The sequence below is a fragment of the Theropithecus gelada genome, chromosome 13 (genome assembly GCF_003255815.1).
Source record: "Theropithecus gelada isolate Dixy chromosome 13, Tgel_1.0, whole genome shotgun sequence".
In the NCBI taxonomy this organism is placed as follows: domain Eukaryota; kingdom Metazoa; phylum Chordata; class Mammalia; order Primates; family Cercopithecidae; genus Theropithecus; species Theropithecus gelada.
This window is the reverse complement of record NC_037681.1, coordinates 38,838,805-38,857,297: the sequence shown is the minus strand read 5'-3', so window position 1 is coordinate 38,857,297 and position 18,493 is coordinate 38,838,805. Positions and strand designations below refer to the sequence as shown.

The following is an 18,493-nucleotide window of genomic DNA, read 5'->3' as shown; positions in this document are numbered from 1 at the left end:
TTATTATTACCTTCCTTTTTATCAATGAGGAGCCTAAGATTCAAAAAGGTTAATTAGATAGCTTGTTTAAGGATATGGAGCTAATGAGTGTTAAGACTAATTAGATTCAAATTCAAATCTTACTTCAAAAGTTATAATGAGGTCTTTTTCCTCCCTTCCAAAGAGAGTTATTAATTTCATGGCCTTTGGACCCATCTGGTACAGATTAATCATTTCATTAAGTTCCATGCATAAACTACACAGCAGTTACACCGCAGGTCTAAGGATTCCTCCCTCCTCTTTTCCTCCTAACCTTTCCTGCTCTCTCTACCTCCACCTTCATCTCTACTCCACCTGGACATATGTATTATACCCCTGACTCTAGATGAGAGAAGACCACAGCTGAAACACATCTTCTGATGCTCCCTAATTTTATGTAAACCAGTCCAAAATATATCAGTTGTGACACATGACACTCACTGAGTACCTACCATTTTGTAGGTGTCCTCCCATGCAAAGACCACAAGAGGTATGCAGACAAAACCCTATCCTCTAGGAAACTGAAAACCTTAACAATCTGGTCAAGGAAGTCAAATGTGCAAACTCAAACAGTCAACACTAGAAGGCTGTTTGTCTTCAGTGCCAGTGAGGGTCACACATGAAGGGAGCAGAGATCTTCATAGGCTGGAAGTGGTCATAATAGAAAGACTTGAGGTAGCCTGTAATTTTGATGGATGGACAAGATGTGGATGGGAAGAAAGGACAATAAAGTGGAAACAGATATGCTGGGGGATCACTGAGTTTGAGCAGCAGCTTCAAATTGGGGATAGGGTGGTGTAGGACCACCTCTCATGATTCCTGTTCCTGGTGCCTTGTGTAATCCCCAGTAAGAGTGCTCTTTCCCACCTCTGAGCTCCATTCTCATTAATCATAAGAAACCTCCTGGAATCCATCCCTTTTTCTTTGTATTCTGACTATTGCATGTTACATCCTTCCCAAATGTAAGGGAGTGGAAGATGGATTATCACAATTATAGGGGAGTTTGTCTCAAACTATACAAGCTGTGGCTCTTTTTCCTTGTGTGAAGAACCTGCAATGGGTGGAGGGTGGGAAGTGGGAGATCACAGTTCCAGAAAGTAAGCACCCTGAGAGCAGAAATGGTGTCCCATTTCTCTGTGGCTCTAACAGGGAACAGGCCAGGCACATATTGGATGGAGAGGCAGATGAACGAATGAGTCTTTAAAAGTAGCTTCGTCTACAGCTATGAAATTTGTAGCTTGAAGATAGGTCCCTGTGACACTAACCCTGATATTAATGAGGCATTTTACAGTGAGCCAAGCACTTTGCCTTCCATCGTTGTGTGTAATAGTCCTATGGAGAGGGCAGGGAGGCATTTGTAAATGGCCTGCTCAGAAGCCTATATTTACAATAAGTCCAACCTTTTCCCACTGTACCTCTGCCAGTGTCAAGATCATTTGAAGATGATTTTCTTTTTTTTAGTAGGGACCAGTGACATAATGCCTTGTTCAGTGGTTCTCAAAGTGTGGTTCCCAGATCTGCAGCAGCAGCACCTGGGAACTTGTTAGAAGTGCAAATTATCAGGCCCCATCCTGTACCTACTGAATTAGAAACCCTAGTACTGGGGCCCTGGTTTTTTGTTTTCGTTTTGTTTCATTCCCCTGCCCCGAACCCCCACCGCAAGTCCTCCAGGTGATTCTAATGTGCATTTAAGTTTGAGAACTACTCGCCCATTCTATTTCCAACTGATTCATGTTGCTTAATTCTTTGTCTCATCTATGAAAAACAGTCCTACCTCAGACTTCAGCTTGTCAGGGCCCATTCCCCAGACTGGTGAGTTGAACTGAATTTACAAGTCCCAGGAGCCCTCAAAGGAAAACACACGAAATGCCCTGAGGAGTGGCATTTGTAACAGGGCCTGTACAGAGATCTGTAATTCAAAGTACTCATCAGGCATTCCCACGGGGAAGTGCGCCCCAACTCTGGGATTTCAATACGCATGAACCCCAGCAGCCTGAACACTGTGCTGGGTGCCCAGCCTCCATCATTAAGCTGGGAGCAGGTTTCACGGACGGCGCAGGACCCGGGGCGCTGAACTCTCCCAACCAATCAGGCGCCCCCAGAGGGAAACTACAAGTCCCAGGATGCCCCACGCACACCGTCAGGGGCCGACCCGCCGCGCCCCAGAGTTCTCCGCGTACAGGTGTCTCCTGGGTTCCGGTAAGGCAGCGGCTTCGGAACTCCCGTGGAGGGACCGGTGGGCCCTCGGGCCCGACGATGGCAGTGGCCACTGCGGCGGCAGTACTGGCCGCTCTGGGCGGGGCGCTGTGGCTGGCGGCCCGGCGGTTCGCGGGGTCCGGGGTCCAGCGGCAGCGCGGAGGCGGGGACCCCGGCCTCATGCACGGGAAGACTGTGCTGATCACCGGGGCAAACAGCGGCCTGGGCCGCGCTACGGCCGCGGAGCTGGTGCGCCTGGGGGCGCGCGTGATCATGGGCTGCCGGGACCGCGCGCGCGCCGAGGAGGCGGCGGGTCAGCTCCGTCGCGAGCTCCGCCAGGCCGCGGAGTGCGGCCCAGAGCCCGGCGTCGGCGGGGCGGGCGAGCTCATAGTCCGGGAGCTGGACCTCGCCTCGCTGCGCTCGGTGCGCGCCTTCTGCCAGGAAATGCTCCAGGTGTGGGCCTCGGGGGGCCGGGCTGGTGGGGAGGCCCTGGGCTGGTGGGGAGGGCCTGGGTGGGCATGGGGTGGGAGGGGACTGCGGGCTGGGGCGGAGCCTCGAGGTACCGCCCTGGGGTTCAAGGTGTCACCTTGGGAACCGCTGAGGGTGAGAGGAGTCCAAAAAGCCACATAGAGGTGGCCGGGAAGCTGCAAGGTTGAGAAGGAAAGATTAACTGGGAGGGCTGCCTTCTGCCCTCTAAGGATGTCAAGAAAGAAATGGGCCCAAGAGAAAAATAAACCAGTTTCTGAACATTTCATTTCGTTATATGAGGACCGTCCTGGAGTAGATCCATGGCCTCTGAATTGTTTCTCCTGTGTCAGAAGTGAATTTGCACCGAGCTGTGTCTTCAGAACCCCAGAGCACTGGGGGAAGTTGCTAGCCAAGGACCTCAGATCAGTCCTTTAAAAAAAAGTTCTCCCTCCCGCGGCCTCTGCTCCTTTTCTGCTGGGGTAGGGCGCTAGCTCGCTGCCACCAGTAAACTCAGCACCATCCTTAACGGGACTGTGGCCTGATTTCCAAGTGGAATAGAGCTTGGAACCCAGTGGTCATGCTCCATACAGGGACAGGAGTAAAAATAATACCCAGCATTTATTGAAGATCTGTATGCCAGGAGTTGTGCCAAGCATTTCAGATTTTCCTTTTTGTTTTAAATGAAAATGAAGTGTCCTTGCCTATAACTTGTCATTGAAGGTACACGGTAACCCTGTGGAGTAGGCATTATTATCCCCACTTTACAACGCAAGGAAACTGAGGCATAGGAAGGCTAAGCAACTTGCTTGTAGTCTGTCTGCAGAACACTTGCTTTTAACCCCTGTTCTTTCCTCCTGCTGCCTGGCAGTGAGGTGTGAGGATTTCTTTGTGCAAATGGTAAGTATTTCCACATAAGTGGATGTTTTCTGCTGAGACTGAGGTAGAAGGGTTTCTTGCAGGGATAACTGGCACTCAGAGGGCATTTGTTCAGAAGAGTGAAATTTAAAATTAGCTGGGACAAGAAAGGTGCCTATATGACATGGAGTCTCTTGAGTCTATAGAACAGGTTCCCAAATTTTCTCAGTAATTTTTTCATGATGCCGTTAGCCCAGAAATATTTCCCAGTTCATTTGTTACGTAGTTAAGTCCAAACAACTGTAAAACCAAAAGTATCTGATATAGGTCTCAATAAATTTAGAAAGTTTATTTTGCCAAGGTTAAGGATGCATCCGTGGCAGAACCTCAGGAGGTCCTGAGGACATGTGCCCAAGGTGGTCGGGGCACAGCTTGGTTTTATACATTTTAGGGAGACATGAGACATCAATCAAATGTGTAAGATATACATTGGTTCTCCTGGAAAAGTGAGACAACTCAAAGTGGGGGCTTCCAGGTCATAGGTGGATGGGAGACAAAAGGTTGCCTTCTTTTGGGTCTTTGATTAGCCTTTCATTGAATGTACAATTTACATGTGCAGGAGGGATAGAGGAATAATCACTTTTGTCTTAGACTGGCTCAGTGAGTCTGCATTTTCACATAAACAATAGGGCAGAGGCAGCAATCAGATAAGCATTTGTCTCAGGTGAGCAGAAGGATGACTTTAGTGTTCTGTCGTTTGGCACTTGTGAAGATGAGCTATCAATTTATTAATACATTGCCAGGGTGAAATTCAACAGAACTGTTTTAGGGTAAAGATCTTAAGGCCCATGTGGGCAAATCGTGAGGGTGGTATGTAGCTTCTTTTTCTTTTTTTTTTTTTTTTTTTTTTTTTTAAATTTATTTATTGTTATTATACTGTAAGTTGGAGGGTACATGTGCATAACGTGCAGGTTTGTTACATATGTATACTTGTGCCTTGTTGGTGTGCTGCACCCATCAACTCGTCATTTACATCAGGTATAACTCCCAATGCAATCCCTCCCCCCGCCCCCCTCCCCATGATAGGCCCCGGTGTGTGATGTTCCCCTTCCCGAGTCCAAGTGATCTCATTGTTCAGTTCCCACCTATGAGTGAGAACATGCGGTGTTTGGTTTTCTGTTCTTGTGATAGTTTGCTAAGAATGATGGTTTCCAGCTGCATCCATGTCCCTACAAAGGACACAAACTCATCCTTTTTTATGGCTGCATAGTATTCCATGGTGTATATATGCCACATTTTCTTAATCCAATCTGTCACTGATGGACATTTGGGTTGATTCCAAGTCTTTGCTATTGTGAATAGTGCTGCAATAAACATACGTGTGCATGTGTCTTTATAGCAGCATAATTTATAATCCTTTGGGTATATACCCAGTAATGGGATGGCTGGGTCATATGGTACATCTAGTTCTAGATCCTTGAGGAATCGCCATACTGTTTTCCATAATGGTTGAACTAGTTTACAATCCCACCAACAGTGTAAAAGTGTTCCTATTTCTCCACATCCTCTCCAGCACCTGTTGTTTCCTGACTTTTTAATGATCGCCATTCTAACTGGTGTGAGATGGTATCTCATTGTGGTTTTGATTTGCATTTCTCTGATGGTCAGTGATGATGAGCATTTTTTCATGTGTTTGTTGGCTGTATGAATGTCTTCTTTTGAGAAATGTCTATTCATATCCTTTGCCCACTTTTTGATGGGGTTGTTTGTTTTTTTCTTGTAAATTTGTTGGAGTTCTTTGTAGGTTCTGGATATTAGCCCTTTGTCAGATGAGTAGATTGCAAAAATTTTCTCCCATTCTGTAGGTTGCCTGTTCACTCTGATGGTAGTTTCTTTTGCTGTGCAGAAGCTCTTTAGTTTAATGAGATCCCATTTGTCAATTTTGGCTTTTGCTGCCGTTGCTTTTGGTGTTTTAGACATGAAGTCTTTGCCCATGCCTATGTCCTGAATGGTACTACCTAGGTTTTCCTCTAGGATTTTTATGGTATTAGGTCTAACATTTAAGTCTCTAATCCATCTTGAATTAATTTTCGTATAAGGAGTAAGGAAAGGATCCAGTTTCAGCTTTCTACTTATGGCTAGCCAATTTTCCCAGCACCATTTATTAAATAGGGAATCCTTTCCCCATTTCTTGTTTCTCTCAGGTTTGTCAAAGATCAGATGGCTGTAGATGTGTGGTATTATTTCTGAGGACTCTGTTCTGTTCCATTGGTCTATATCTCTGTTTTGGTACCAGTACCATGCTGTTTTGGTTACTGTAGCCTTGTAGTATAGTTTGAAGTCAGGTAGCGTGATGCCTCCAGCTTTGTTCTTTTGACTTAGGATTGTCTTGGAGATGCGGGCTCTTTTTTGGTTCCATATGAACTTTAAAGCAGTTTTTTCCAATTCTGTGAAGAAACTCATTGGTAGCTTGATGGGGATGGCATTGAATCTATAAATTACCTTGGGCAGTATGGCCATTTTCACGATATTGATTCTTCCTATCCATGAGCATGGTATGTTCTTCCATTTGTTTGTGTCCTCTTTTATTTCACTGAGCAGTGGTTTGTAGTTCTCCTTGAAGAGGTCCTTTACATCCCTTGTAAGTTGGATTCCTAGGTATTTGATTCTCTTTGAAGCAATTGTGAATGGAAGTTCATTCATGATTTGGCTCTCTGTTTGTCTGTTACTAGTGTATAAGAATGCTTGTGATTTTTGCACATTAATTTTGTATCCTGAGACTTTGCTGAAGTTGCTTATCAGCTTAAGGAGATTTTGGGCTGAGACAATGGGGTTTTCTAAATATACAATCATGTCATCTGCAAAGAGGGACAATTTGACTTCTTCTTTTCCTAACTGAATACCCTTGATTTCTTTCTCTTGCCTGATTGCCCTAGCCAGAACTTCCAACACTATGTTGAATAGGAGTGGTGAGAGAGGGCATCCCTGTCTTGTGCCAGTTTTCAAAGGGAATTTTTCCAGTTTTTGCCCATTCAGTATGATATTGGCTGTGGGTTTGTCATAAATAGCTCTTATGATTTTGAGGTACGTTCCATCAATACCGAATTTATTGAGCGTTTTTAGCATGAAGGGCTGTTGAATTTTGTCAAAAGCCTTTTCTGCATCTATTGAGATAATCATGTGGTTCTTGTCTTTGGTTCTGTTTATATGCTGGATTATGTTTATTGATTTGCGAATGTTGAACCAGCCTTGCATCCCAGGGATGAAGCCCACTTGATCATGGTGGATAAGCTTTTTGATGTGTTGCTGAATCCGGTTTGCCAGTATTTTATTGAGGATTTTTGCATCGATGTTCATCAGGGATATTGGTCTAAAATTCTCTTTTTTTGTTGTATCTCTGCCAGGCTTTGGTATCAGGATGATGTTGGCCTCATAAAATGAGTTAGGGAGGATTCCCTCTTTTTCTATTGATTGGAATAGTTTCAGAAGGAATGGTACCAACTCCTCCTTGTACCTCTGGTAGAATTCAGTTGTGAATCCATCTGGTCCTGGACTTTTTTTGGTTGGTAGGCTATTAATTGTTGCCTCAATTTCAGAGCCTGCTATTGGTCTATTCAGGGATTCAACTTCTTCCTGGTTTAGTCTTGGAAGAGTGTAAGTGTCCAGGAAATTATCCATTTCTTCTAGATTTTCCAGTTTATTTGCGTAGAGGTGTTTATAGTATTCTCTGATGGTAGTTTGTATTTCTGTGGGGTCGGTGGTGATATCCCCTTTTTCATTTTTAATTGCGTCGATTTGATTCTTCTCTCTTTTCTTCTTTATTAGTCTTGCTAGTGGTCTGTCAATTTTGTTGATCTTTTCAAAAAACCAACTCCTGGATTCATTGATTTTTTGGAGGGTTTTTTGTGTCTCTATCTCCTTCAGTTCTGCTCTGATCTTAGTTATTTCTAGCCTTCTGCTAGCTTTCGAATGTGTTTGCTCTTGCTTCTCTAGTTCTTTTAATTGCGATGTTAGAGTGTCAATTTTAGATCTTTCCTGCTTTCTCTTGTGGGCATTTAGTGCTATAAATTTCCCTCTACACACTGCTTTAAATGTGTCCCAGAGATTCTGGTATGTTGTATCTTTGTTCTCATTGGTTTCAAAGAACATCTTTATTTCTGCCTTCATTTCGTTATGTACCCAGTAGTCATTCAGGAGCAGGTTGTTCAGTTTCCATGTAGTTGAGCGGTTTTGATTGAGTTTCTTAGTCCTGAGTTCTAGTTTGATTGCACTGTGGTCTGAGAGACAGTTTGTTATAATTTCTGTTCTTGTACATTTGCTGAGGAGTGCTTTACTTCCAATTACGTGGTCAATTTTGGAATAAGTACGATGTGGTGCTGAGAAGAATGTATATTCTGTTGATTTGGGGTGGAGAGTTCTATAGATGTCTATTAGGTCTGCTTGCTGCAGAGATGAGTTCAATTCCTGGATATCCTTGTTAACTTTCTGTCTCGTTGATCTGTCTAATGTTGACAATGGAGTGTTGAAGTCTCCCATTATTATTGTATGGGAGTCTAAGTCTCTTTGTAAGTCTCTAAGGACTTGCTTTATGAATCTGGGTGCTCCTATATTGGGTGCATATATATTTAGGATAGTTAGCTCTTCCTGTTGAATTGATCCCTTTACCATTATGTAATGGCCTTCTTTGTCTCTTTTGATCTTTGATGGTTTAAAGTCTGTTTTATCAGAGACTAGGATTGCAACCCCCGCTTTTTTTTGTTCTCCATTTGCTTGGTAAATCTTCCTCCATCCCTTTATTTTGAGCCTATGTATGTCTCTGCGTGTGAGATGGGTCTCCTGAATACAGCAGACTGATGGGTCTTGACTCTTTATCCAGTTTGCCAGTCTGTGTCTCTTAATTGGAGCATTTAGTCCATTTACATTTAAGGTTAAGATTGTTATGTGTGAACTTGATCCTGCCATTATGATATTAACTGGTTATTTTGCTCATTAGTTGATGCAGTTTCTTCCTAGCCTCGATGGTCTTTACATTTTGGCATGTTTTTGAGATGGCTGGTACCGGTTGTTCCTTTCCATGTTGAGTGCTTCCTTCAGGGTCTCTTGTAAGGCAGGCCTAGTGGTGACAAAATCTCTAAGCATTTGCTTATCTGTAAAGGATTTTATTTCTCCTTCACTTATGAAACTTAGTTTGGCTGGATATGAAATTCTGGGTTGAAAATTCTTTTCTTTAAGAATGTTGAATATTGGCCCCCACTCTCTTCTGGCTTGGAGAGTTTCTGCCGAGAGATCTGCTGTGAGTCTGATGGGCTTCCCTTTGTGGGTAACCCGACCTTTCTCTCTGGCTGCCCTTAAGATTTTTTCCTTCATTTCAACTTTGGTGAATCTGGCAATTATGTGTCTTGGAGTTGCTCTTCTCGAGGAGTATCTTTGTGGCGTTCTCTGTATTTCCTGGATTTGAATGTTGGCCTGCCCTACTAGGTTGGGGAAGTTCTCCTGGATGATATCCTGAAGAGTGTTTTCCAACTTGGTTCCATTTTCCCCCTCACTTTCAGGCACCCCAATCAGACGTAGATTTGGTCTTTTTACATAATCCCATACTTCTTGCAGGCTTTGTTCATTTCTTTTTCTTCTTTTTTCTTTTGGTTTCTCTTCTCGCTTCATTTCATTCATTTGATCCTCAATTGCTGATACTCTTTCTTCCAGTTGATCGAGTCGGTTACTGAAGCTTGTGCATTTGTCACGTATTTCTCGTGTCATGGTTTTCATCTCTTTCATTTCGTTTAGGACCTTCTCTGCATTAATTAGTCTAGCCGTCAATTCTTCCACTTTTTTTTCAAGATTTTTAGTTTCTTTGCGCTGGGTACGTAATTCCTCCTTTAGCTCTGAGAAATTTGATGGACTGAAGCCTTCTTCTCTCATCTCGTCAAAGTCATTCTCCGTCCAGCTTTGATCCGTTGCTGGCGATGAGCTGCGCTCCTTTGCCGGGGGAGATGCGTTCTTGTTTTTTGAATTTCCAGCTTTTCTGCCCTGCTTTTTCCCCATCTTTGTGGTTTTATCTGCCTCTGGTCTTTGATGATGGTGATGTACTGATGGGGTTTTGGTGTAGGTGTCCTTCCTGTTTGATAGTTTTCCTTCTAACAGTCAGGACCCTCAGCTGTAGGTCTGTTGGAGATTGCTTGAGGTCCACTCCAGACCCTGTTTGCCTGGGTATCAGCAGCAGAGGCTGCAGAAGATAGAATATTTCTGAACAGCGAGTGTACCTGTCTGATTCTTGCTTTGGAAGCTTCCTCTCAGGGCTGTACTCCACCCTGTGAGGTGTGGGGTGTCAGACTGCCCCTAGTGGGGGATGTCTCCCAGTTAGGCTACTCAGGGGTCAGGGACCCGCTTGAGCAGGGAGTTTGTCCCTTCTCAGATCTCAACCTCCGTGTTGGGAGATCCACTGCTCTCTTCAAAGCTGTCAGACAGAGTCGTTTGCGTCTGCAGAGGTGTCTGCTGCTTTGTTATTGTTTTCTGTGCCCTGCCCCCAGAGGTGGAGTCTACAGAGACAGGCAGGTTTCCTTGAGCTGCTGTGAGCTCCACCCAGTTCGAGCTTCCCAGCAGCTTTGTTTACCTACTTAAGCCTCAGCAATGGCGGGCGCCCCTCCCCCAGCCTCGCTGCTGCCTTGCCGGTAGATCACAGACTGCTGTGATAGCAATGAGGGAGGCTCCGTGGGTGTGGGACCCTCCCGGCCAGGTGTGGGATATGATCTCCTGGTGTGCCTGTTTGCTCAAAGCGCAGTATTGGGGTGGGAGTTACCCGATTCTCCAGGTGTTGTGTGTCTCAGTTCCCCTGGCTAGGAAAAGGGATTCCCTTCCCCCTTGCGCTTCTCAGGTGAGGCAATGCCTCGCCCTGCTTCAGCTCTCGCTGGTCGGGCTGCAGCAGCTGACCAGTACCGATCGTCCGGCACTCCCCAGTGAGATGAACCCAGTACCTCAGTTGAAAATGCCGAAATCACCGGTCTTCTGTGTCGCTGGCGCTGGGAGTTGAAGACTGGAGCTGCTCCTATTCGGCCATCTTGCTCCGCCCCCGCTTCTTTTTCTTTGTAGCTATCTTATTTAGGAATAAAATGGGAGGCAGGTTTGTCTGAGGCAGTTCCCAGCTTGACTTTAACCTTTGACTTAGTGATTTTGGGTTCTGAGATTTATTTTTCTTTGACACAACCTAATAAGTAGTTATGTCCTAACAACTTGGTAGCTATTTGAGAAGATAGCATATAATTGAAAGAAAAAATAATATCTTTATTTTATTCTTAAACAGCCATAACTACTAATGGGAAATGTATCCCTGTTGGTCATTACACCAGTGTCTGAAACCTTGGAATCAGATTGGACACTGCCACCCTCATTTCCTGTTCTAGGTAGATTTTTAGCATTGTTCTTGTTTTTTATTACAGCAACTGCTAACAGCTGCTTAAAAGTCAGCTCCACAAAGAAATAATGTCATTGAAAGGAATATAGCACAATGTAATGTTCAAGCTGTGAACCACCTGGAGCTAGTAGTTTTTGAGATATTGAGCAAGTATCACTGTGTTTCCCTCGAAAATTTAAAATATTCCACAACACCCTGAGAGTTTGCTAAACGCTGTAGGCCACAGTTTAGGAGCTGTTGCAGAACTAGAGAGTTGGTTTTTTGTTTACTGCTAGTATTTAATTATTGTGTAACACAGGTTAAGAAATGATACTCATCAGTGAGATTTCGGAAGCATCAAGAGTGGGTCTTTCTGTTCCTCTTTAAAATATAGTTGTTCCTCTTTAAAATATAGTTGGGACTGGCTGTACTTCTTTGGCACTTGAGGCAGAACTAATTAAAAAGTGAGGACACAAAGAGATAACTAAGTTGTCCTTGCTTCTAAGTATTTCAGTTCCTGCCTGGCTTTGAAGTTAAGTAACTATAATTAGAAGGAAAAAAAAATGGAAATTTAGATTTCCCACAGGTTGGTATTCTTGGTATTTATTTCATTTATCTCCTAGAATTTAAAAAATAGTAAATGATAAAATTTTAAAATGACACAAGCCCAGCAAAGAATGCTGACTAACAAATGATTAATTCAGGAAACTCTTCCAAAGGATTTGTGAAAAAGAATACTCCTTTCTTTCCCCCATGAGTGAACTCTTGCCTTCTTTTTGAAGTTGACTCAAACCCAAAGTTGCTCAGAGAGGGCAGAATGAGAAATAGTTAATCCTCTGACAGGTGGGCTTTGATAACAGTTGTGAAATGTAACACATTTTTCTTTTCACTTATAGTTGGCAGAAGGGCCAGTGAAATTTGAAAGTTGACCTCAAATTAATCATGGGTCATCACAGTGTCTTTACACTTGGAACATGTTGTGCATTTTTTTGTCCATCAAAAGAAACATAGAACAACCGAGAAAAGGCTAGAGAAGACGATCTTACATGATTTAAGGAATAAAAAGACATCCCTATGAGAACAGTCTAAATTTTAGGACTTTAATTTGGAAAGATACAAAAGCATATGTTCAAAGTATAAAATGTTGATGATACAGATCTCCTAAATTAGAGTCCCCTTTACGCTGGATATTTTTACATTACCTATTTAATTTTTTTCTTAATCTTTGATTATTCATTATGAATCTCGATTTATTCATGATGTTCTCTCCAGTGTTGTTTGCATTTCTGACCTTTTCTATTGCTTGTTTCAGTTTTAAGAAAATGACTTGAAGTTGTTCCACCCCCATGGTGCCGTTTCCCCTGAGAGAACTACAGAATAAAGCAACCATAAGTTTCCTTTGGTGTTGATAACTAGTAGCTCTGGGAATAAACTATGCTTATCTGTTTTCTACTGCATATGGTCTGTCTAGCTTTCATTGCCTCTCTAGCTGTTTCGAAAATCCCAATTAGAAAACCATGCCAGCTTACTAATTAAGAAAATAGGCCTTGGTGCCAAAGACTTAATCTTCAGATCTGATCTTATTTTGCTACTTAGGAGCTCTGATACTGGTTAAGTCACCTAGCCTGTGAGCTTCATTTGCTTATAGAGTTGTTGGAATTAGATGTGGTGACACGTGACAAGCACAAAGCCAGGCTCCTATCAAGCTTGTGCATCTGGTTTTTTTTTTTTCTATTTTTCTCTCAATTATTGGAAGCTCATAGAAGCTGTTAGTAGAATTTTAGTAGTTTGCAAGTATTTTTAAACATTTTATCATAGGTACACATTATAATTTTGATACGATCTCAGTATTAACCTGATAACTCCCAAATTGATATTTTCCTAGTTCAACTGAAATTAAAGGGAGAAATATGGGATTTTAGGAGCACCTTGACCTCAAATTGACTGTATTTGTTTTGAGAAAGATCTTGGTACTGATCATGTAGTCAACTTTCTAGTGCAATGTTAAAGTTTATATATTTGTAAATGTTATAAAAGCATAAAACCAGAAACTAAGTCTTACAGTTAATTTCTACATCTTTTATTGGAAGATGACTGTGGATAAATGTCTTTCTGTATATCATTTTAATAAATGAGAAAAAAGAGCTGTTGAATGAAAGATCATGAATATCAGTATTTATCTGAGGAACATCCTGCAGAGGAATCCCTTTCCCCATTAATTAAAACACAAAATTGCCAGTGTTTCAAGTAGTTATCTGATTGATAGATCAACAAATTAAATGCTTTTAGTCTCAAGTTCCCATTTTTATTAAAATGTAATTATCATGAACAGAAAAAGCAATACAAGGCATGTGTTCTTAATTCTGCCATTCTCTTTTCGACATTTAAAGGAAGAGCCTAAGCTGGATGTCTTGATCAATAATGCAGGGATCTTCCAGTGCCCTTACATGAAGACTGAAGATGGGTTTGAGATGCAGTTTGGAGTGAACCATCTGGGGCACTTTCTACTCACCAATCTTCTCCTTGGACTCCTCAAAAGTTCAGCTCCCAGCAGGATTGTGGTAGTTTCTTCCAAACTTTATAAATATGGAGACATCAACTTTGATGACTTGAACAGTGAACAAAGCTATAATAAAAGCTTTTGTTATAGCCGGAGCAAACTGGCTAACATTCTTTTTACCAGGGAACTAGCCCGCCGCTTAGAAGGCACAAATGTCACCGTCAATGTGTTGCATCCTGGTATTGTACGGACAAATCTGGGGAGGCACATACACATTCCACTGTTGGTTAGACCACTCTTCAATTTGGTGTCATGGGCTTTTTTCAAAACTCCAGTAGAAGGTGCCCAGACTTCCATTTATTTGGCCTCTTCACCTGAAGTAGAAGGAGTGTCAGGAAGATACTTTGGGGATTGTAAAGAGGAAGAATTATTGCCCAAAGCTTTGGATGAATCTGTTGCAAGAAAACTCTGGGATATCAGTGAAGTGATGGTTGGCCTGCTAAAATAGGAACAAGGAGTAAAAGAGCTGTTTATAAAACTGCATATCAGTTATATCTGTGATCAGGAATGGTGTGGCTTGAGAACTTGTTACTTGAAGAAAAAGAATTTTGATGTTGCAGTAGCACTGCTAAGAGGTACATGTGGGTATTTTGGAGTTACTGAAAAATTATTTTTGGGATAAGAGAATTTCAGCAAAGATGTTTTAAATATATATAGTAAGTATAATGAATAATAAGCACAATGAAAAATACAATTATATTGTAAAATTATAAGTGGGCAAGCATGGATGACATATTAATATTTGTCAGAATTAAGTGACTCAAAGTGCTATCAAGAGGTTTTTCAAGTATTTTTGAGTTTCATGGCCAAAGTGTTAACTATTTTTACTACGATGTTTGGTGTTTGTGTGGAAATAATCTGCCTGGTATGTGCACACAAGTCTTACTTGGAATAAATTTACTGATACAAATTCTTAGCTGTGTATTTCTTTGGAGGCTTCACTGAATACAGTCCTTTATCATATCACCATTAGCCTCTGCTGATCTTGGTCTGCCCAGTCTCTTCTTGCCACATATCTTGTATACTGCTCTGAGAGATAATATTTCTAAAACCCAAATCTATCACATTCCTGCTTAAAAAACAGTGGGTTTTGAGCCTTAAAAAAAAAAAAAAAATCTGCAGAATTCTTTCTTCAAAAGAAGTGTTTCACTGAAATGTAGAAGCTGGAGGGGTAAAGCAGGTTATTTCAGTGCTGCCAAGGTGGAGTCCCCAAAGGCTCTTCCTAAAGGGATTTCTTAGAATATAGTGGTTTATAAACCACTTTTATTTCAACTGAAGATTAAACTGTTGAAGATAGAGTTGAGGTTCCATGAGACGGCACCATGCTTACCCTATACTGTCACACTCAGCACTGTGCAGTAGAACTTTGCAGTGAGGGGAGGAATACTCTGCATTGTCTGATGTGGTGGACTCTAGAAACATGGGGTTATTAAGTACTTCAAATTCAACTGAGAACTGAATTTCTAATTATATGTAATGTTAATTTAAATAGGCATATGTCTAACAACTGGTATCTTGGACAGTACATCTCTGGTCATCCCATCAGCTAACCCAGTCCTGATTTTAGAACAGTCACCTAGTCACTTGCTTTGGGCCTTTCTTTATAGTGTTCTTTCAGTCTGGAATACCCTCTCCTTTCTCCTTGGAAATACAGCTTAGCCTTTAGGTCCCTTTCAAATGTGTTCCTTTCTCCAACCCTTGTAGGCAGAGACAATTCTCTCTTTTTTCCCCCCTTGATCTTGGTACTTTTACCAGAAGTTTAGGAGTTCATTCACAGGTTCAGTTAGATAATCAGAATAGAAATTCTCTAAGGAAAAGAGATTTATTATTAGCTTTCCTCCCTCAAGAATCAAGTATAGTGCCACCACATAGTAAAAAATCAGTAAATAATGGCATGCATAAGAATAATTGAGCCCAAATAGTAATATTGTAGGCATCTGTGTTACAACATCAAAAGTATCTACTTAATTTCAGTTATTTGTTTCACTATCTCATATTGGAAAAAGGAATTATAACACTAAAGTATAGACAGTTACACTGAATTTAATGACTAGTCCAGGGATAATTCTTGATTGGTTATTATTTTTAAGACCATTTATAATATCAGCTTATGAGTATCAGTTATTTTCAAGAATGGCAGGATCTTGGCATATCATGCAGAAGGTCTGTTTTCTGTTAGAGCATTGCCTTATGAATTGGAGAAACAGCGTATCATCACAGGTGTGTCTCTGCAGGTGTAGTGGATATAGCTGCATCATGTTCTTTGAAACACTGTATTTTAAAAAAGTAATCCTACAAAGAGACCTGCTGAACTTAGAAATATGGGCAGGAAATATACCAGAATGCAACTTGGAAAAATGGAAGCTAATAAATCTGTCCTACACCTCGACTTCATTAAAAGGAAGCCCCTTTTGTTCATTTAATACCATCTTTGTCTGGCTGCATTTTGATACTTGATGCTTTTCAGGGGATTTGGACCTTTTGTAAGAGTTAAGCCTTTCAGAGTTCTTGTTTGTGGCACCATAATAAAAAAATATATTTACTTACCATGATGGAAAACTAGAAACTTATCTGGAAACACCAACTATTAAGGTAAAATGAGCTGCCATTTGGAAGATGTCCTTCCCATCACTGTTTGATGGAATTGAGGACTAAGAGCTCCAAAATGATGAGTTAGATTTTGAAGAAGTCCTTAACTTCCCCTCCTTCATTCTCCCTTTTGCTGACTCACTTTAAACCATTTTACTGGGCAAAGAAATAAGTAAAAGGCAGTCCTGTTATTTTGATACTTGTTCTCATCCTCAGCAATGTATTAGAGAGGAGACTGTATTGTGCCAGATAATGGAAGAATTGAGTTGAAAGCCCATTTTCCATGCTGGTTCTCGGCTTCATTTTTTTTTTTTTTTTTTTTTTTTGAAAAATTAACTCCTGTTTCAAGCAGCTTATTGTGAGAAGGGTTAAGGTTGCTGGCCTTCTGTTTCAACTTTCGCTCAGAGTAACTATTTTATATAGTGGGGTTCTCAGTAGCATTTAATTGGACAAGGGGTTTCACAGCGTAAACACACCACCACATTGGGTTTGACTAACAACTCTACTGTGTAATGCTTCCTGTAACCTTGGCAAATTACTTAACCTTCCTGAGCTTTTTTTTTTTTTTTTTTTGGCTCTATATTGAAATATAAGTGTCTGCTTTAAAGGATTGCTCAGTGAATGAAAGCATCAGAGTAGGTAAAGCATTTAGCAAAGTGCCTGGCACATATGGGCACGCATCCATTTCTCCTTCCACAATGCACATAATCATTACTATCTATTAGCAGTAATAGTAATTAGCGATGCTAATGATTAAGCAAGTACATATGATGGAAACAAAACTCTAAACCAAGGCTCAGCAGACTTCATCTAAAAGGCCAGATTTCTTTTTCTAATCTTTTAAAAATGCAAAAACCATTTGTAGCCAGCACATACCATACTAGTGTACTGAAATGACTGGTACAGTCTTCCAGCCCCAATGTACTCACCTACTTGTTTACCTTTAAAACACCTTGTTTGGGAGTAGTCGTCGTATATGCTGTGATTCCTATTACTCTATAAGGCTGCTGTTGATTTTCTATATTATTTCTAATTGTGGACAACTATTTGCTTGCAGACCAGGAAGCCTAGAGAGTATATTTTAAAGGTCTGTCTCCAGCTATAGATTCTGGTGTGAGGAAGAGCAGTTATCTGCCTTCAACTCCCTCCCCCGACAAACTTGCTGGGCCTGGCCATAGATCTGAGGGACTCTGTATTTGAATATTTAATTGATTCCAAATGTCCTGTGGAACACTAAAGAGAGAACATGTTACTAATCACCCTTCAGGAGCTTGGCCCCCACAGACAGCTTCAGATGTTCCACAAACCTTCTCTGGGCAATGGGGAGTTAAATTAGTTACAGGTTAACATGGAGAAAGGTAGTTTACTCCTAGAGGAAACTAAGACAGAATGCTTAGTTTTATGCAGACAGTAAGGAAGAGCTTTTGCTAAGCCAGATGTGTAATCAAAGTGCAGTGGAAGCACTTTTAAGCAACTGCCATCTAAGAGATTTGCAATAATAACTGATTCTCTATTATCTTTTTCTAAAAAAAAAAATGCGAATGCACATAGCATGTGAAACTCCAGGCTGATAGACTTTCTTCTAGCACACAACAGCCCTTCTGCTTCCTCTTGTTCTATTATATACTTAAAAGTAAGTTGTGTACCATTTGTTATTCACTTAGCAAATATTTATTGAGTACCTATTATGTAACCAGGCATTATTCTAGTTCCACGCGTGCAGAAGGCAACAAAGAAAACCCAACCCAATTTGTGCATGCATGTGTCAGCTGTGCTGGTTAATAATCACATTACAAATTACTAATCATACTGCAAGTCAATGAAATGTGAGTACAAAGGGAATTTATATGAAAAGTAGAAAAGTAGTTTTGTGAAAAGTAAATGAAAGCAAGTCATTAAAAATTTACTGTTGACTAAAGTTTCCAAACAACTATCAAATACTAAAAATAAATACAAAAATATAAAAGGAGACTGTAGTTAGTGGTTTGCAAGTAACTTTAAACTGTGAGTCCATTTTAAGGACAAAAAAGCTAGAAATCCGATATTACTATTTAAGTGAGTACAGGATTACCTCAGAGATACTTCTGATTTTGTTCCAGATCACCACGATAAAGCAATTATTACAAAAAAGTGACTTATACAAGCTTTTTTGTTTCTCCGTGCTTGTAAAAGTTATATTTATACTATACTGTTGTCTGTTAGGTGTATAAGAGCCTTATGTCTAAAAACAATTTACATACCTTAATTTAAAAATACTTTTTTTTGCTAAAAAACCTCTAACAATTATCTGAGCCTTCAGTGAGTCATTCTGTCTCTTCTGGTGGAGGGTCTCACCCCGATGGCTGCTGACTTCAGGGTGGTGGTTGCTGAAGGCTGGGTTGGCTGGAACAATGTCTGAAAATACGACAACAATGCAAGTT

At 41.1% G+C, this 18,493-nt stretch overlaps 1 protein-coding gene across 1 annotated transcript; it reads left to right on the top strand.

Annotated features, from left to right (window-relative positions):
* The first annotated feature begins 2,070 nt into the window (after positions 1 to 2,070).
* On the top strand, positions 2,071 to 14,400 carry RDH14 (retinol dehydrogenase 14). Its single transcript, XM_025354670.1, has 2 exons — positions 2,071 to 2,667; positions 13,315 to 14,400. Exons 1-2 carry the CDS (start codon positions 2,275 to 2,277, stop codon positions 13,930 to 13,932), a joined length of 1,011 nt encoding a protein of 336 aa, XP_025210455.1. The 5' UTR covers positions 2,071 to 2,274; the 3' UTR covers positions 13,933 to 14,400.
* Positions 14,401 to 18,493: the final 4,093 nt, after the last annotated feature.

What these genes read in the sequence shown, in the direction of transcription:
- RDH14 (XM_025354670.1), top strand. Translation starts at nt 2,275, where the DNA reads ATGGCAGTGGCCACTGCGGCGGCAGTACTGGCCGCTCTGGGCGGGGCG. An exon ending in TCTGCCAGGAAATGCTCCAG is followed by an intron (nt 2,668 to 13,314) that starts GTGTGGGCCTCG and finishes CGACATTTAAAG; the next exon opens with GAAGAGCCTAAGCTGGATGT.